This window comes from Corvus cornix, chromosome 3, assembly GCF_000738735.6.
Source record: "Corvus cornix cornix isolate S_Up_H32 chromosome 3, ASM73873v5, whole genome shotgun sequence".
Taxonomy (NCBI): domain Eukaryota; kingdom Metazoa; phylum Chordata; class Aves; order Passeriformes; family Corvidae; genus Corvus; species Corvus cornix.
The window spans coordinates 21944226-21964554 of record NC_047056.1 but is presented as its reverse complement, the minus strand read 5'-3'; the positions used below and the strand labels follow the sequence as shown (position 1 = coordinate 21964554).

The 20329-nt window shown below is 42.3% G+C and overlaps 1 protein-coding gene across 5 annotated transcripts in view; it reads left to right on the top strand.

The window, feature by feature from the left end:
* The window catches only part of RPS6KC1 (ribosomal protein S6 kinase C1), an 86342-nt gene extending 70542 nt beyond the window's left edge, over positions 1-15800 (top strand). For all 5 annotated transcript variants that reach the window (XM_039567844.1, XM_039567843.1, XM_039567846.1 and 2 more), the window contains 3 exons: positions 9170-9252; positions 9971-10066; positions 13175-15800. In XM_039567844.1, the coding sequence (XP_039423778.1) occupies positions 9170-9252; positions 9971-10066; positions 13175-13285 (290 nt within the window). In that variant the 3' untranslated portion in view covers positions 13286-15800. The remainder of the gene's footprint in view (positions 1-9169; positions 9253-9970; positions 10067-13174) is intronic.
* The last annotated feature ends 4529 nt before the right edge of the window (positions 15801-20329 follow it).

Below are 20329 nucleotides of genomic sequence, written 5' to 3'. Positions count from 1 at the left end.
ATTTCTTACAATAATAAAACACCATATCTAAAGTAAGTGACTCAAAGGGAGTCTTTATCTTGTTTTGAATTTTCCTGGTGTTTTCAGGATTATGTGCTGTGTTGCCCTGCCTCTGGGTACTCAGCCTTCCCTCTTCTTTTCTCTCCTGGCTGAAGGATGCAGTGAAACTTGGCTTGTAAAAATTTTGTGTTTAGCTTGCTGTGTGTTTTTAGCAGAGTTGGAGTTACAATAGATTTGGATACGATAACTTGTATGCTACATGATTTCAACGATTTAGTATTTAAATAAGTGCACTCTTTGAAAGTAGGCAAGAAGGGGAAGGTGTCTATCAATAAACCTTGCTTTTTAGGGTCTGCTGCTAGAGACTGAGAACAGATGATGATTCTAGGGCTGTGGTTCTTTTTCTGCATTGATTTTTGAGGAGCAAATTTTGGAGGCAGAACAAGGAGAGGATGAATGAAATTTAAACAGATTGCAGGATATCTTCAGTTTAAAATAGGAAATTGTGTTGCGGAGTTATGTGAAAGTTTTAAACATGTATTTGAAACAGTTGTAGCTTTTCAACTGTTGAGGTTTCAGATGTTGCTTTTCTACAGTGTAAGTTATAAAGTGGTTTGCAGTGAAGGGCATGAAGATGTATTTAAATCTTAAGTAATTTTATTTGCTGAAGAAAAACATGAAGTCTAAATTTTACAATTTATATATTGAGACCTAATTGCTGGACAGGCGACGGGTAGTAATGTATTAGTGTGGAAGCTTTTCAGAGCCAATGGAGAATAGAGGTCCACCTACGTGGAACTTGTTTGCAGATCTCGGATTTTGTGTTTAAGGCTTTCTGTACACTAGAATGTAACCTTGCATTAAGGTTAAGCAAGGCAGCGTTGGTACAGAAACAGTGATCCTGGTGAAGCACAGGGACTTGCTCGGCTCCTGTTGTCCTACGAAAAAGTGGAGAGGCAGTTTGACCGCGTATGTCAAAAGGACATTATGCAGTGCATATATAAAGTAACAGAACAACTACAACCATTATAAATGCAGAAGTGTCAGAAAGTTGAGGGAAGGGAATAGTTTAAAAAGCTGCATCCCGTTCCCTGCGAGCAGCATAATTAGTTTTGTGTGAAATAGCAATTGTCATTTTACATCGTGTGTAAGTTACGAGCAGGGCTGCATCTGCTGCAGGAGTGGCACTTCCCCGCAGCCGACGGGAGGTGGCATTGTACCATTAATGGATGCTGCTGTCGCGCTGGCTGCCTCTAATTTGCTTAACTTCTCCTACGAACTGGAGACGGAAGATGCGGCTCATTTGTAATGATTTGCACATCAAGAATTGTGCTCACAAGCTCAGAGTCGTGGTGTGTTATGGTGCTGTTGAATCTGTTGGTGTGGCGGGGTCACTCTTTACTGCTGTATAGTTCTGCTCAATTTAAAAAGACAAAAGTTCCTGCTGAACCAACTCCGGCACCAACAAAGCTGTCTGCAGATACTTAAAAGTAGTGCCTGTGCTATACTTCGATTAATGGCCAAACTAAATCTTTGCTGTTCACCTATGATAAGTGAAATGTTGTTTCTCTAATTCACAAGGGAAACATTGGATTATAAATCATACCATATAAACTCACCACCACTTCAAGTGAAACTGTGGGGGTTTTGGCCAAGAATAACCTATTTGCTTTTAAAGAAGAAATTAAGCACTCGTAACTGAGAATTTCTGCTGGGTTAATATGGCTAAGGTGACTATTGTGAGGTTTATGTGTTTTGTTTCCTGTAACTTTCTTCCTCTTTATAGTAATTCTGTTTTCTGAACATTTTAAAGTGTGCTGAGCAGCTGATGTCTGAATACAAAGTTATTAGCAGATCAGATGAGAATGATTCACTTCTGTTTAAACAGCCCTTTGCTCTCCATGCCCCCTGAGAACTCTTATCACATATTTGTCCAAAAAATCCCCACAAAAACTAACAAAAAATCCCTTGCTTTATCCACCTGCCTGGTGGCTGATAATATCAGCAATGTATCTCTTTATCTCTTGGTTAATGTGCCTTGGTATTCTGAAGGGGGGAAAATTCCAGTAACAGATTCAATTTACATGGACAGAAACTTGAGCAAATGCCAGCCTAGCAGGGGGGCCATTATTCTGCTCTATAAATAAGTTTAAAAAAGAAACACACACACACACACACAAACCTGTGAATCAACATGTTTTGGTCTAATTGAGGGAAAAGAAAGATAGATGAATTTTGAAATGCAAATTATCACCTTCTGTTATTTTAAGTATTGATTTTGCCAGCATTGTGATCTTAAATATAAAGAGTTGTTAACTTTTAAATACAGTAATAGTTGTATTCCATTCTCGACAGTCACAATTTAAAAAACCAAATTGGTAACTTTTTTTAAAAAAAAGACCCTTCTCGGCATGCTTAAGACCTGTGAGAAAGACAGAATGGTCTGCAGCCATAGCCTAGTCAAGGCTGTCTTCAGCTGAAACAGATTTGAGAATTTTCTCATGAAGAGAAATCCTTAAGTCTAACCTGTGAAGTGTCGTTGTAGATGCAGCTTGCTGGTCTGACATCTTGTGTAAATATGATGTGTGAATGAGATGTTTTATTTACACTCCCCGAGTTCTTGCTCCAGCAGTGAGGATGCTTTCTGTTGCATCCCTGTAGTGTTTTTGGAGGACGAGGTTTCAGACTGGGCTGCTTGTAGAGTCTTTTTTCTTTCTTGTTTAAACAACAAGTTTTTGCCAGACTGTGTTTACTAAAAACTGGAGATTTGCTGCTTGAGATCCTAAAGCCAAAGGGAGCTTAGCTTCATAGAAAATGTAAGTAGGAAACTGGCCATCAGTAATGCATCGTATTATTCTGATGCTTTCATAAGCTGTGTGCTATAATCAAGCCTTATTTACACAAACTAGCCTTCACAGAAGCCTACACATAAATATATGGTAAATTTGGTTTTATGTAATCTGCTGTTACTTGTACACAGTGCAAAACCTAAGCAAAAAGAAGGCTTTGTGCGTGAAGGGTTTTGTTCCCAAAAAACCAGACCAAAATGTTTCAATGTGCAACCTGATTTTTGTACTCCCAAATGAAGATGTCAATTCTGCTCTTAAACAATTGAAAATACAGATGCAAATTGCAGTTGATCACCTCAAATGTGTGGCATGAAAATAAAAATTGCTAGTTGATATTATTAGCCTGCATGCTATAATTTTTATTTACTGAATAAGGAAAAAGATTATTTGCCTCTGTTTACCAAATAGACATTTGATGCTGGAAAAACTGCATGTTATTTGTGTGTGTGTTTGTCAGTAGGAGTTTGCAGGCACTCATTAAATCTGCTATTCTGTATTATAGTAATTTAATTTGAGTAGATTATTTAAGAAGCAAAATAACTGTGGTAGATTAAAGTGCCATTGACCCTGAGAGGTGTCGAGGGGCGGGCTGGTCTCGTGGTTATAGTGTAAGACTGGACTTCCTGCTTTTTATCTCTGACTCTGTCCTAGATTTTTGTGTGACATTAATGTCTCAGGATTATCCTAAAAAGAAAAGAAAAAATCTGGATAGGTGAAGGAGTTTTGGGCATCAAAATCAGAAGCTTGATTTGAAAAGCCCTGGCAGTAGGAAATAGGATTAAACATTAACATGAAAAATACATGGCCGGTGTGAATAAGGTCTGGAGGTGCAGAAGAAGTACTGATTACTGGGAGTAACAGGTTTACAACAAGCATTTGGAGTGGGACAGCTCTCTAGAGACACCTGAGTGTTCCACAGAAAATGACAACAACTGACTGCTCCCAGAACACAAAATGTTGTGAACTTGGAGTAGCTAATTGAAAGCATAGGTTTGGGGAGAGCATCAGGTATTTTCTGAAAAAAACCTGATCTCATTTGTACTCAGGCTTGTTGTAAGTACACTGCGTGTTTCAGGTGAAGTACATGGTCCTGTGGTTTTTCTTAGGCTCTGTAACCAGAATAAGCAGTAAGATGTGTCCAAGCTGCTGATTTGTAAAAATCTGATGTTTTAATCTGGCTGTCATAAAAGCCAGTTGTTAACTCCAGAAGGAAGTGTACTTTACCTGTGTTTATTTATTATGATTATGATTATTATTATTACAGAGGGGACTAAAACTTGAAGATAGTGTACAAGATGCCTTATGAAAGTAAATGGAGCTAGCTATGAGGTTAATTAATGTTTGCTTTGTTTCAATAACAACAGCAATAAAACTTTCTCTTATGTCACATGATCATTTTAGAGGAAGTTTTGATTCCAGCTTGGGCTGCTAAAAGAAAGAACAACCACAGTTCCCTCTATTATTTTTTATTTTCTTTTTTTTTTTCTAAAGAGAAACATAGGTGTTTATATGTTTTTGAATAACTTTCAAATGAAACTTCCTATTTTCATACTCCATTTGATCTTAGCAAATGTTCATTGGACTTGCCTCACTACTTTATTGTTTAAAGACCATGATAAACTTCTTAAATATAGATGGTTCAATTCTATGCTTTATAAATTGCTGAAGCATTTTAGGCAAAGTGTTATGGCCAGATTGCTTGTGGGATGTTTTATTTAGTGACTGTACCTTATGGTATCTTGGCTGACTGAGTCTGATGAGAGTGAATTAGGTTGGAGTTGCTTTATTTGATTCTCTGGAAATGTTTCTTTACATATATAGATATCAAAATATGATAAAACAGTAATCTTTTAAAATTAGGTGAGTGTAAGGTAAATAGAATTTCCAAGTGTCACTAATGGTTTTTCATGCAATGTTTATCTTAATGGCCACAGAAGGGGAATACATTGTGTTTCTTTTCAGGATGTTTAACAAGTCCAATTACTCATGAACAGTTTCAGATACCTGATGGTAGTTCAGATGGGTCTCCTTATTTTCTTATCAGTGCAGAAATGATACTTGAGAGTACGCTGTTTGTGCTTGGAGTGTGGGGTAAGAGAAAGAGCCTCCTCAGGTTTTGAAATACTTATCAATCCACTCTTCTTAATTCCAAGAAACCATCTCAGTGCAAAGCCTTTCCTGACTCCTAGGTGTCTGGGGAAGCACTACATCCACCTAGAGTCTAGAGTCAGTTTTCCTGTGAGCTGACTTGAGATGCATCTTTTTTTTGATGTTACAGTTTGTCCTACAAAATTTTTGATTAAGTTTTTGTTCTTGGTGATTCACAAGCCATCTGGCCTGAGTTGCACAGTGAATGTCTAAGGCCTCCTGTAAGCCAGGCTTCTTTCATCTTAACTAGTGTTTGTGTGTGCTGGTCATGAGGCATTATTGTCAGCCTGGAGGAAGCTATTTTTGGAAGAAAATGTGGCAGGTGTGCTAGTAAAAGCCTTTAAAATCCTTCAGCATGAAGGGTATATTTCAAGTAAAGGCGCTGTAGAAAGAATGAGAAAATAGGCCTTGGTTTACCATTAATAGCTTTATTGAGAATGTGTGTTCAGGAGAGGTGAAGTTCTGCTTTTTACTTCAGAGCTGGCACTGTTTAAAATAGAGTGTTGTCAGCTATGTCTCCCTTATCAGGAAGTAAGGTGTTGCTGTGTATAATGCAAATATTGAGGTAAGTATGGAAACCATAAAGAAATGGCCTTTCAGTTGAGAGCAGCTGCTCTGGAAGGAGGACAGTGCAGGGTAGTGAAGGTGTTTACCTGCACCATCTGTCCCTGTCTAAACCTGATAGCATTTTACAAGTCTCCTTCCCTTCAGTTATCCCAGCGGCTGCTGCAGGAATTGCTTTGTGCAGGAATTTAGCATTGCTGTTGACTTGTGCTACTTGGTGCTGGATGTCATGGCCATGCTTCAGGAAGGGAGAAAGAGGAAAGCTCTCCCTTTAATGAAATTGCAGTAGTTGGAAGAGCTATTGTCTTTTTTTCACTACTTTATTATTTCTCTGATTTTCTATTTGAGGATGATATGAATGTTTTTGAGGATGATATGAATGTTTTCTATTTGAGGATGATATGAATGTTGAGTTTTGCAGATGTTGTTCTGCTAGTCCTAGAATCACCGACACTGTGTACGTGTGTACACATGTTTATTTTTATACAAATCCGGGTAAGGTCCTTGATTTCAAGGTTCATGAAGGAAAGATTTGGCACAAATATCCCCATGTTATTCACTTAAGCTTATGTGTCACTACCATTTATTGTCTAAATTACTTTGCCGATGGATTGAGATGAAAATGTTTTCTTAGTGAAGGCAGATATTGTAGTTCAGATTTATTGCAATATTGAAGCTTTAAAAAAAGCATATGCCCCGTGTGGTATATTATATTAGCCAGCTACTCTGTGTCCCTCAAAAGCACTTCATAATCTACAGTTTCTAAATTTTCCCATGATGTTTAGTCAAGATAAAATGCAGTAATATTGATGTGGTATCCTGGGCTTATTATGATCAGTGTATTGCATCAGAAGTCACATGATCTGTTTGAAGTAAGGAAATGTAAACAACATATGTTTATTTGTAGTATACACAGTGATTTTTCCTTTTTCTTGTTTTTTTAAGGAAAACATTTATTTTAACCTGAAACAAGGAAACTTTGGAACCTAGGGAAAGCAGCAGGAAAGCAGACATTGCATGATAGGAAAAAAGTTGGGCTAAAATTTAGTTTTTGTGAAAAAGGGGACTCAGGCGTTGCCCTCAGCTGAGTTTTCCATTTTCTGTTCTGTGTTGGTTCAGATGACTTGTCATGCAGTTTCTGCTTGTGCATGAGAATACAGGCAGAGTTGTTCAGTCCTGAGAGAAATCTGTGTTACTTGACTGTTCTTAATTTATTCCACTCGTGTCAGTTTGGTCATGGCCAAAATGGATGGAAGAACTCAGTGCTGCTCTTGTCAGAGAACTGCAGTGACATTTTTTTGGCTTGGCATATATTGAAAGTGTTCTTGAAATTGGAAATATGAGCTTGGATTTTGAAGAAGTAGACTCTGGTTTACTTTTTGACTCTGATTCTATATATGTCCATTTTCTTCATCAGTGCTACTTCCTGTAATGAACAGTTCTGTGAAGGAAGGCAGTGTAACTTCGGGTCTTCAGAGAACTGGATCAGCATCTCTGATTGCCAACATGAAAGGAAATAATACCAAAACTGAGAAAAAAATTTTTTTGTAGAATTTCTTTCCTCTGTGCTCTGAATTATATTTTTTTTCCCATATTTAGGTAATTTTTTTTTCTATTGGGCTGTAACTCATGAGACCCATTCCCACTGAATGTATTTGGGAAGAATGGATTATTTCCTTTTGTGGAATTATTATAAAATTTAAGGTGTGTCAATATGGGATAGTTAATGGTAGTATAGGAGCTGAGAATGTAGTAGTCAATCTTATTAATTCTTGGCTTTGCTGTCCTTATTCTGTAATAAGTGTGTAACTTAATTTAAAAATAAAAATCTTCACTTGTTGGGAAGAAAGCTCCCTTGAACTGAAAAGGCATTTCCTTTTAGTAGGTTTCACTGAGAAATGCTATGAAAACCTTTCACCAGCAGGTTTGTGTGGAAAGGCCAAACTTTGGGGGTTTTTTTGTTTGCTTTGGTTTTTTTTTTTTTTTTTGTTTGTTTTTCTTTTTTTTAAAGGACAGTTACCTAGAAGGTCTGCCTTTCTGAAGGGCTTTAAAAATAAATTGCAGGAACAAATTTTGATTTTTACACAAATTCTCTCAATTTACCATAATTTCAGCTTCATCTGGGTGCTTACATGGGTTGGTAAAACATTTTAAAAATGGATGTAATTATGCTGCTACAGTTCCTCATGTGGTTGCTGTTACATCTTTGTAAAAGTTTCTTGGTGCTGGTAGGAGTATCAATCTGTAAGGAGTGGAATAAATTCTGATGTGTGGCACCCTTATAGTGATGTATCGGTCATTCAAAGGCCATTAAGTGCAGTAAACTTTTCAGTGTGAGGGATGTCCTACCTCAAGAAACAATGTCTGAGCCATCCTTCCTTGTTGCTCTTGAAACAGCAGCCTCAGTTCTGTGAGGTGCTGAGCCTCTTCCAGCTCGTGTGGCAGCTGCCTGAGGAGGGGGCAGCCCTCTGCACATCCCTGAGCTCAGCCTGGGTGTGCTTCCTGCCTCTTGGGGAGCTCTGAGGTGATGCCTCCCTCTCCTGACCCTGCGCTGGGACTCATCTGGAGCTCTCCTTGGCCGTGCTCATGCTAAGCTCCATAAAATGATGAGCAGGATTTTTTGCCCATGCTGCACTGCTTTTCACAGTAACAGCTATGTGACTGTATGCTAATTGTTGTCCTCTGCTGGGGAGCTCTCGTGGCTTTTGCCACCAAAGCTATTTTAGTGCAGCTTCTGCATTTTTTTGACAGTCAAAATGAAGATTTCATCTTCATTGCAATCTGGTTTTCTGCCTGCTTTAGAGCAGACAGTGTGGTGTGTATTTAATAATGTTTGTATTTAATAATTTTTGTAGTTTAAAGCCTGAGTCAGTGAAGGCCAAGTTTTCTGCACACATCATGCGACTGAATACGTGTGTGTGTATGGCCAGGGACTGTCACTCCCATCTCCCCTCCCTGCTGTCCCTTGTGCCGGTGCACAATAGCAGTGTTGGGTTGGATGCAAGGGGAAACAACTTTTCATACCCATGTACAGTTTGGGCTGGGCTGTAGCAATACAGAGTCACAGGCAGTGGTTATGCTGTGGAAAGATTTGATATCTCTATGAGACCATTGTGAAAAGCCTCCCATGGTGATCCCAGGAAAGGGTGTGGGTTAGCCATGAGACAAATCCTGCTCTCTAAGACAAAACTAAGGCATGCAGTAGACTACTGCACCCTCCCTAGTGCTGCTTTTATGGATGTTTCAGGCCACTCTGGTCTGCTCAGCTCTTCTGGCCAAGGGGAATTCTCTAAATATGTTTTGCTTTACTGTCTGTCACTGTCCAGTTTTGTCCAGTATAGGAGAATCATAACTGTAATGCCTGCAAGTCTAGGAAGTGCCTGTGTATGCATGGAAAAGACAAATTATGCATGAAATATATGGTGTTGCTGTGCTTGAACAATGCAATCTGTAGGTGGCTAAAGGGCTAACTAAATTGCAGGCATAATGAAAGCTCTGTGGTATTTAGTATATGTTCTGTCAGCATTAAACAGTCACCTTGTAAATATATGTTAATTTTGAAGGTGTAACTGACCTTTTTAATATTAATTGAAATGTCTCATGTTTAGAGGTTGGTGCTATCCTAGAAGAGACAGAAGCCTGTGACTGGTGGAGCCTGGGTGCCATTCTTTTCGAACTTCTCACTGGGAAGGTAGGGCTGGGGGCAAGTGACTCGATAAAAGTGACGTCTTGGCCAGTAGTTTCTCACCAGTGGTGTTCCCAGTTGTGATTCATTTGATTGTCTCTCTCAGATGAGCTTTACCAACCTGTGCACTCTCAATTTGCTTAGTCTGCATGCAACAAGAGAAACAAAACATGCCCAGCCTTCAGCAGAACAACTTAATAAAGCTGTATCAAACTAAGGACTGAAAAAAATAACCAAAACTATGCTGCCCTCTTAGCTACAGTGAAATCCAAGTTCTGTAACATTCCGTCTGTACACGTACAAAACTTTTGCCCTAATACTTCGAGTATTCTTTCCTGGGACTGCATAGAAGCCATATGTTGCTGTCACATACTGATTCAGTATTTTGAGACAAAGAGTGCTCAGCCAGATCAAACTGGTGTTTGGTTGACAGCTCTGCACGAAGAAAGCAAAGTCCACCAAATTCCCAGGCTCTTCAAATTTGAGCAATGGCATGGAAGCTTTAAGATGTAAATGTTCTAAAGCTGTATCTCAGGGAGCTCATCAGCACCTGTAGACTGGTTCCTCCCAGAACCAGTACTTCATACTAGGAAGCGCTGAATTTTGGCTTTGTGTGTTAAATTTGCATGGATATTAGGAGATAATCTAACACTGCAGTTGTGAAATTAATAAATGTGCCTGCCTACTTTGGTGTTTTTTTTCCTTTTTTCCTTTTCTCCTCCAGTCTCTGGTTGAGTGCCATCCATCAGGAATAAACACTCACACTTCTTTGAGTATACCAGACCATGTATCGAAGGAGGCCAGATCACTGATTCAGCAGGTAGGTGAGGGGAGAATTTTTTTTCTCTTATGTACATGTGTGGATAGGGCAAATACTTGCCTCCCTAACTTGTTCTGGTGAAGTAAATGTAAAACCAGAAACCTGCTGATAGGAACGTGGATGGCTCTTTTGTCAGCACTGATGGATTTTGCCCAAGTTGTCTTGTTGCATCTGGAAACCTTGACTTCTGCTGCCAGCTGTGTTTGTAGAAAACTGGAGTGCTTTGCCATTTCTTCAAAGAACAAGTTTGGCAAATGCTTTGGAAACACCTGCTGGTGATGCATGAACATCTTAGGAATTCTGCCCTAAATGTTCATGGAAGCATTTGTAATGAACTAAACTAAAAAATGCTGATGCCAATTCAGCAAGATAGCCCAAAATCCTATGAAACCTGTAGCACACTGATCAGAAGTTATGACCTTGCTGTGGTTGAAAGTCTATAACTCTCCTCCAGGAAACCTTCTGGATCCCATTTGTTACGAAAAGTACTTTAAATGGTGAATCCAATGACTTTTGTAGTCAGAAGATAAGTGGTGGGTTGGACAAAAGGCAAAACTGTAAAATAGAGACAAATTTCCAGACTGATACACCATTTTAAAATCAATGGCAATAGTATTGTTTGATGGTTTTAGTTTACTCTTAGCTTTAGGTAGTCATGACTGAACTTGTAGTACAGGGTCTTGAAATTCAATTAATGCAATCTTCCTGCTAGTTAATTTTGACATAACTGTGGAAGTGGTGCCTAGATCTGACCTGTTCCACTTGAGAAGAAGAAGAGATTTGTGTGAACTGTGCTGTTAAGCTTTGAAGAGGATGCATAGTGGATGCATTGCTAGTGGATGCATAAATAATGGCATCACTTAGATGTAGTTTTGAACAGAGCAGAGAGGACTAAGTAGTTCTTGAAGAAAACAAAGGAAACAGATTTTGCAAATTCAGTGAGTGAAAAGACCCAGTGACAGATTGATTTGTGTGCTGTTACTGTGAAATGATTAGTGAAAATGGAACTGTATGTTTGGACACCACCTATTTTGACTAAGTGACATGAAGTCACTGAAGGTGAAAGCACGTGTCTGTATTTCTGGCAAAGGTAGAAAGGGAAATGACTGAAGAAAAATCCCATTTTTATATAATCTGCATTTATGTAGTTGGATGGTAGCAAATTTTTACCCTCACCCATAGATGCTATAATGCTGAGGGAAAGCAAAACTACACTTCATTAAGGGAATTCCTCCTATTACGACTAGAAGACAAATGAAGTCATCCAGCCCACGTATCCCTGCCAGTGAAGGATTGTTTTTTGCTGTAGACTAATGTATTGCCTATGTTCACATATGCCAAAGAATGTCTCTCTTGCCACTGGTGGGTTTAAGTGGCAAATGTATTTCTGCCACTCACAGCTGTGTTAGAAGGCCATGTCTGTTCAGAGAACAGTCTCCCCAGTGCCTGTTAGGTCAAGCTGTCTGGTGTAGGGTGGTGACTTATCTGGTGGAGGTTCGGTTATATGAAGCAGTAAATCACATTTTTGTTGTGTGACTATCCAAGGAAGCTGCCATTCATTGTTGAGGAAGCCTTGTCAGGAAAAGGAAGAGAGCTCTCTTGGCATGGATAGCAATTTGTCATTGCGACTTTCCTTCCCCCCTCTGCCAAGGGTAAACAGGTCAAAACATCACAGAGTAACTCTCTGGGATCAGTGTTCAGCTATACAGAAAATTTTGTCAGGCGCTGTCTCCTGCTGTGGCTTCCAGTCCAGGTGACTTCATTGTAAACACCTTATTCATTTAGCCAGCATCTAAAACACAGAGATCTTTTTACTTCTGCTGAAAGATAAAGTTCTTTTTTGATGTTGGTTTGGTATTGTGCACTCAGGGATTTTTTCAGGAACCTCCAATTTCTACTACCAGCAAAATATGCAAAGTGACTTTTCAATAGGTATCTGTTTCAGTTCACATTTGTTTTCTAAGATCAAAGCTCTTCTGGAAGGACAAAATCCAGAAAATAAGTGACCATGCTTGGTTTCCCTGTGCTGGTGCTGCCTGTAGTTCCAGGGAAGACAGAGACACCCTGGCTGCATCTGTGTGTGCTGGCTTGTGGGAGATACCAGAGCAGCACCATTCACTGTCAGCAAGCTACTTTTACTATGTGACACTATGACTGCAAATAGCAGAGCCATCTTAAAATGTGTAAATTCCTATGTTTATGGATGTAGACTCACTTAGATGTTGACTGTGTCAAGATATGAATACACATTTTTCCAAGTGACAACTGGGAGAAGTTATCCTATTAGCTGTTGCAGAAAAAGCAAGCAAGAGATCATGCCTTCGTACTGGCTGTAATTGAATAGAGTATAAACAGTTCTTGAAAACTGCAGAATATGTTTGTGTGTCTTTATTAGTCTCTTTGGAGTTTACCTTTGCATTCCCTTTTATATGGATTGGTATCTTTAAACAGATGTAAATATTGTGATTTCCTTTTCACATGAATTCAGCATGTGATGTACAACTAAAAAGCAAACGAGGTGCTGACTTTCAGGAAATTTCCATGAAGCCATTAGGCTGTTTTGTTTCTTTCACTGGGGTTTTGATTTTTCAGTTTTAGGCCATTTGTAGGACTCTTTAAAACCTTTTTTTTTTTTTAGGAAATGGAGAGCTGGCTATGCTATCCTGATATTTTAGGACCAACTCACAATTTATGAAACGGAAAGTTACAGACCACTATCCCTGATGTAGCCATAACACAGTGGTGTGAGCAAAGGTTAACATGAAGCAAACGCAGCGTCCAGAGTTCTACTGCTGCAGGCTCTGGCTGCTGCTGTCTCTTTTTAAAATGAGGTTACACTTAAAATGAAGTCCCAGTGTGCAGTGCTTCAGGGAATTGCATGCTGTGATCAGTAGTCTCTGAAGACTGTAAGACTGAGACTCAAGGAAAGGAGAGTCTTCTTCCATTTACTGGATTTTAGGAATTTCAAGTATGCTTTTGCACTCTTGAAAGTAATTCATAGAGCAGGAAAACGGTAGGATGTCCCTTACCTTAGACCTTTATGGAACTTTTAAGCAGTTGTTTTTGTTCTTACTCACTGAATCATGTGTATTTTTCTTTTATGTCAAGCTTTTGCAGTTTAATCCTGCGGAGCGTCTTGGTGCTGGCGTTGCTGGTGTTGAAGACATCAAATCTCATCCATTTTTTGCCCTTATAGAATGGGCAGATCTGCAGAGATGAGAGACACGTGCCCTCTGAACAAACTCAGGTCAACTGGACAGGTTTCTCTGGCACAGGAGCACCCTGACTCGCTTCCTTTGGATGTCTGAAACCACTTGGACATAATGGATAAAGGATGCTGGAGCAATGGAGCCAAAAGTGAACACTTTTAACAGGAGTCACTGGTTGTACAGGGTGCTGGCTTGTTTTTACCACAACTGGTTGCTACGTGTGTGTTTGTGTGAGTCCTTTCATCAAAGGAAGGTTTGTGAGGCAACTCCTGGGCAGCATGTTTGGCACTGCCAGCTTCTCAGCTAAGCAGGAGCAGGAATGTCCTCCTGGTGCTTTGTCCGGTGATGGAAGTGTCTATAGATGGTGCCAGTTGAAAGTATTTTTTTATTGTGTCAATAGACCATTTCCCTATGCTAAGTGCAGCTCTTGGGGGTGTGGGGAAGGAAAAACCAAATAATTTATTAATGGTATATGCTACAGAAAATACTAAATAAAATACTAAAATGCTTTATGCAAAAGTTGACACATTAAAAATAATATATCCATTAAAAATTAAGAAAGCTGTTGCATAATACTGTGGAATGTGTCTTGAAAATAGCATATAATTTCCCATTCTGGAAAGAGCATATAAAAGGCAAATAATGCTGTCAAATGTTGTACTTTGTTGGCTGGCAATGTCTGTTTAAAACTCTTGACTCTGTTGTATTTGATGAGCTACACGTTAAAGTCACTACAGAAAGGGAAATCTTCTTTTCCTCAGCTGGATAAACACTGCTTTAGCACTCTAATAAGGAGCAAGAACACATAACACTAAATAAATATATAGATAAAAAAGGAAAAACTCTTCTCTCATCGCTGCAGCCACTGCTTTATCATTTAATGAACTTTACTTCCTCTAAGTGTCCTATTTTTAGCTGCTACTTCAGGAAAAAAAACCTTTCTGCTCGTGTTCTTGTGCTTGAGGAAGCTTCTGAACTCCCGTTTGTTTGTTAATAGTCTTAATAAATCAAAGAAAGCCTTCACTCACTCTGCTGCTTGAACAGGAAGGAGCCTGGGATTTGCTCATGCCAAATGACTAAGTGACATCTCTGAGCAAACCCTAGTGGGTAAGACTTGGGGAGGAGCCAATTAGCTGACCTGTTTGTTTGCTAGAAACGTCTGGAGAATGGGAGAAGAATAGAAGACATGCAGAATATTTTGCTGAGTGCTGCTATTGCTGCTAAGCAGCCCTGCCTGTTTGGGTTCCTGATGTACAAACGCTGTGCACGACAATGTACAGATTATGGATCCATGGGTTTTTTCCTAAATGTTCCCTTGGCTTGCACTCTTTTTTTTTTCCCCCCTTTTCTTCTTCTCCCCAGCTTTATCCGGAGAACAAAGGGCAAATTCCTTTGGGAAAGTGAGGTGACAGCAACAATTATTGAATTTACAACTCAAAAAAAAAAAAAAAGTATCCTTCCATTTGTATTTTAGCAGTGTATTTTATGGGCACTCCCAAAAGTGCATCTGCACAGTCTCCATCTGTTAGACACCAGGTCGGTGTATTCAAATAAAGTGGAAAAGGAAAATGCTTCACTTAAACAAAGGAAATCTGGAAACTTTTTTTTTTCCTTTTTAAATTATTCCACTCCCCTCTTTTTTTTTTTTTTTCTTCCCTTTCTTGTGATCACCAGGCCAGCAGAGGGGCTGTCACAACACTGCAGGCTGTAACCAGGTCACTAGTATCACTGCCTACCCAGAGCCGTCCAAGATTACATCACTTTCAGAAACTATGTTTCAACCCACCACCCTCTGGCTTCATAACAGGAACTCCCTCAGGTGAGCCACAGGAACAACTTCCTGTGCCGAGCGGGTCGGAAATCTCTAATGCAGAGACCAGGCTGATCCCGAGCTTCCTTCCAGCACTGCCCTGGCTGTGACTCTGGAGAGGGCTCATTGCTCAAGGAAAGCCTCCCTCCCCTCGGCCACCTGACTCCCTCCCTGGGGTTCTCTAGCCCCGCCACCACATAATGCCACTGCCTGTGTTGTTCTGTCCCATTGCATTTGCCTGGTGATAACTGTACAAAAAAGTATTTTCCATGTTACTTCGAAATGCTGTCTTGTTCAGGTTGTGCCCGTGTGCTGGCTGCAAGCAAAGACAGGATAAGATAGCACGGGAGCACAAGCTGGTCTCTGTGAGAAGCAGGAAGAAAACTCAGTTCTGCCAGAAACCAGATGATCAAAGCATTGTTTAGTTAATGACACCAAAATATTTTTTTTCAGGTATGTTAGTGTGAGGAAATCTAGATCATGGAGAGCAGAAGGAATGGCAATATGACTTGCTAGAAATGAGCCTTTGAGATGCTACAAGTTTTTGTAATATTACCACTGAGTCAGATAATTGTTTTGTCAAGTGAAGCACGGCCTGGAGTTAATTGCACAAAACCAATCCTGCTTCTATCTTTATTTTTTTTCCTTGATCATGTATTGTGTTGTATTGGTGTTTACATGTATTCTTTTAATAAACAAAACCTTTCAAGCCTAATTCAGACATTACCTTTCTGAACTTTACATTTACTTCTTGAAAACTCACCTTCTTACCCGATCAGTGCTTTTTGTCCTTGGCTTTAATGACTTGAAATGCTCCTAGGTACCTTCTTTTTGGTATCTTATGAAGCCCTGTGATGCACATCTCCATTTTGATGACTGTTCATTCCTACTTCCTTCTATTACACCTAATGGCTAATAGCAAAACAAATCAGTGCCTTTTTTCCACAGGAATCAGTTACAGTCTATGTAAAACACACTAAAATAAACCTATAGATTTTCCTATTCTCCTGTGCATGTTCAGGTAAAGGAGATTACACACTTAGGGCATCTCAAAGTGGTAATTCATTGCACCCTGTTGAACCACCCTGTAATGTTCTTTGTGTCCTACTTAGAGGAACTGGGATACAAAATGTTTGAAGGCTTGCCCTGGTAGAATTACCATGAGGTGAGCCTGGGCCCCTGCCCAGACCTACAGGAGAAACTGCATCTCATGAAATACAAGGGGCATAACTTTGAATGGCTGTATTCACAGCTTCTATTCTTGTAGCACAGCTCCTGTGTCTCCTGTGAAAATCACCTCGCAGACAGCAGTCACTGTCACGCTGACTCTTGGTGCACCTTTGGGATGCTGAGTTGGCAGGGTTACCCACTCTGGAACATCCACCCCGCTCCTCTCTCCAGTGCTAACCTGTTCCTTGGTGTGTCCCCGCAGCGAAGGGCACTGGGATGAAGAAGGCTGAGGAGGTCAGCCCTCTCTAAATGAAGCACTCAGCATAACAAGGTACAGGGAAGTTTGAAGTAAACCACTATGGGATTTTTTTTTTTTTTTTTGAGTGTGGTGTCATTTGTTTTCTCAAGGACGCTGAGTAGGAAGCCAGAGAAACAGAAGCTTCCTCTGTGGTGAGATTTATGGTAGGGATTTTAGCAATAAAATGAAAAAGTGTATTAGTTTCTTTGGGTTTGTGCTTTCTGTGAGGGCTGTGCTGTGAGCTGAGCGCTGTGGCTGCTGGCTGCTGCCTGGTCCTGTGCTCCCTGTGAGGGGCCATTTCCTGGGCACTGGCACATGCCATCCTGTGGCCGAGCACCCCAATGTCTTCCTCCAGCCAGCAGCACCTCTGGCAGCCACCCCTCAGCTCTGTGCATCTCCAGAGCCACCCATGCCTTTCAAATCAGCGCCCCACAGCTTTTTGCAGGCCCCAAGAAGTTTGGTGTGTGGGATTTGCTTGCTTGCTTGCAGCAGCGCCCTGTGGAGTGTTGCCCATTCCCTCATCTCAGCAGCTCGTTCCCTCAGGACTGCTGTGCTCGGGGGACTATTGGAAACGCTGCTCTCATGTGGCCAGGGCCTGTTGTTTCCCTTGGCCACGCTCCTGCCCAGCAGCCTCCTGCACGCTGTGGTTGCCCAGGCCTCCTGCAGGCTCTGCCCTGCGGTGGTTCGTGGCACCACGTACATTAATGGTGGTTGTTTGGCGTGTGCCCATCAACAAAGGGTAGGTTGGGGTGTAGTGAGGACCAGATGTCGGCCTTTGGCCATCCTGGTGCCCAAGGACTTTCCATATGGTTGTGCCTCCAGGGCCAGACCCCCTGTGGGTGTCGCACCATGGTGCTGCAGGGGGACAAGGGCCATGGCAAGATCACCAGGCTGGGGCGTAGCTCCTGCTTAGGGGAATGGTTGTGGGGGCAAGGGGGGGAGTAAGGACTGGGCCAAGCAGCAGCAAGGATGCTGGCAGCCCCAGTCAGGCCATGGGGTGTGCGTGAGGGGCTCAGGCAGCCCCCAGGATAGGGTGCCTCGTGTGGCTCCAGCTGCCATTTGGGAAGAGGTGGCAGAGCCAACTCCCACAGGGGGAATGGGACTTGCTTAAAAGGTGCCGAGCAGCTGCTGCTGGCAGCAGTGGTTGAGACTGGCAGCACAGGGCTGGCTGCTGCGCTCCGGGGCCGGTGGAGGGCTGGTTGCTGCCTGAGCCATCTGCATGAGCAGAGCTGGGGAGCCCTGGCCCCAAAGGTTGCAATGTCCTCAAGAAAATCCCAACTTGTGAGTGGCAAAGCGGTGGAAGTGATCCCAGTGCCTGCTAGTGTCATGCAATGAATCTCCTGCACCCCTGCTGCCGGGCAGAGGGGGCTAATCAGGGTGCAGCAGAGAGGATGCTCCAGACTCCTGGCAGCGGGTGACAGCTTGATGTGCTGCCCCAACAGGACCTCACTGTCTCTTGGCAGATCAGAGGCTCTTCTTCTCCAAAGGCAGCTCTGTCTCCATCTTCTTGGCCCAGGGACCCATCAGGAGGGATTAGAGCTGCTGCCAGAGGACTGCAGTGGCTCTGTGATGTGCAGGAGGGCTGGGGAAGTGTGCAGCTCTGGGCAGTGGGGAATTGGTGTCATCTTGGGTAGGCTGTGGGTGGTCGCCTTGATGCTTTGCTGTTGAGATCCTAAGGTTGGCAAGTTTGAGAAATGTCCTTCTGAGAGTAATAAGATAGACTAGGCTGTTGGCAAGTGGAGAAGCTGAATAAAGATGGACCAGACAAGGAAGGAGCAGATGTTGGGGTCAGTGGTCTTAGCAGAGCCTTGCTAACCTCTTTTTGCTTTGCTTTGGAGAGAAGAGAGTTTTGCCTTGATACAACCTCATTTGTGCCAGTTTCTCCCATCCCCTTCCATGAGCTGATCTGTTTATTTCCAGGGTATTTTCTAGGTTTGCTCAGCCATCTCCATGCATGTCCTATGTTACATCCTTCAGCCTTGGTCACATATTTTCTTGCCCTTTCTGTGCCCTTGATTCTGAAATGCTGCCCCAAAATGCTGGGACACAGGAGCTGATTATTAGATGCAGCTGTTATCCCCATGTAGTGGTGAAGCAAAGAGAGAGGACTGCTCCCACAAAATGAAAGTACAGGGATTGTGAAAGTGTTAGGAAATTGGTTCCCCCAGCAGTGTGTGAGTAACAAGAGTTTTATGGCACCTCACGCAGCAGTGGGATAGCGAGGAAGGAGCCTCCGAGAGAGGGACCAGTGGTGTGCCATGATTTAGAGCATGGTGATGGCCAGCTATGCTCCACTTGGGGTCTTGCTTGTGCTCTATGGTCTGACAAACGCCAGCTCATAATCTTCCTTTACAAACCAGGCATGGAAAAGAGCTGCTTCAACAGCATGGATCATGAGCCAAGTGGCACATATCCTTTCTCCAGATTTTAAAATTTGCTACTCTGCTGCCTTGGTCTCCGTCCTTTCCAGCCTCATGCCTTCTTTGGCCTCAGGGAACTCTCCTGTGACAAGCCCCTGCCAGGCCCAGCAAACACAGCAGGGTGAGGTGAGAGGGGAGATCCCCCTGAGAAGGACCCTGGCTGCTCTGGCTCCTTGCAGGCCCCTTGGCAGGTGCTCTGGGATACTCAGAGTCCTGAGTTAATCACCTTTCTAGGGTAAAGTTGTTTGAAGTCCCACTGTGCACAGTGTGAAGTCCCAGCCCCATTAACATCACTGGGAGTTTTCCCATTGACTTTCCTGGGGTCAGGAGCTTACCCTTCAATTACAGAGAGAAGCCAATTTCATGCAAACAGGTATAGAAATCTTGTTTGCTTTCCTACTCTAAGCACACCCATGTAGTTTCAGTCCTGGTGTTAGTGAAATAAACACAGGGTTCTTTTTGTTTGTTTGTTTTTTTATGGTTTGAGGGTTTTTTTTAATGTTTTGGTTTTACTGTTCTGGTGGGTGCAGTTAACATGGCTACCCAGTTACTCTCCCTGGCTGGGATGAGGTCTGCAAGTCTTTTCCCTCAGCCTTTGCTATGCCTCTGGCTTGCTGTGGGGGCCCCCCATAAAACAGGGAGGGCATTTTGCATGGTGGCAGAGATGGGAAGAGTTAGTGAGAGCCTGCCCTGTGTTTTAGGGCTGAGAAGTCTTTGGTGAGCAGGGCTGCACATGCCCCGTTAGGATGACTGGAGCGCAGAGGGCTGAGAAAGGCAGGCATCTGGTTTCCTCATTACTTCTTTTCATAAATAATCCCTTGTCCTTGCACCCTGGACTCTGACAGCGTTTAGAATATGCTCGGTGGGTTTTTTTTCTTCTCCTCTCCAAAACTTATTCATTTGGAGAGCAATGAAAACAATAGGTTTTTGTCTAAATCTTTACCAGTGAAATTGTCAGGAGAGATTTCTGCCCCCCTTTCCTGTCTATCTTCCTTTTGTCTCCTTCAGTTGTCGGGGTCAGGATTCACTGCCAAACGGAGCCCGCAGTTGCTTTTCCAGGCCCCAGATGCCAATATGTGGCAGCATCTGGCTGGTTGGCAGGCGCCGGGCAGTGGTGCTGGCTGTGCTGTCAGGCGGCGGTGGCGGCGCTTGGTGGGCGCCCTGCTTCTTTGAGGATGTGGTCCCAACCAAGGAGAGGGATAATAATGAAATCTGCTAAAGGAGGTGAATTACCGGGTAGGGCAGCTACTGTTGGAAGCTGGGCCGTCTCCTGGCCCTGGGTTTTTTTGTCCTCGTCGGCAGCATCCGGTGTAACCTCACCTTCTTGTGCTGTGAGCGTTTCAGGTGCCTTAAGGC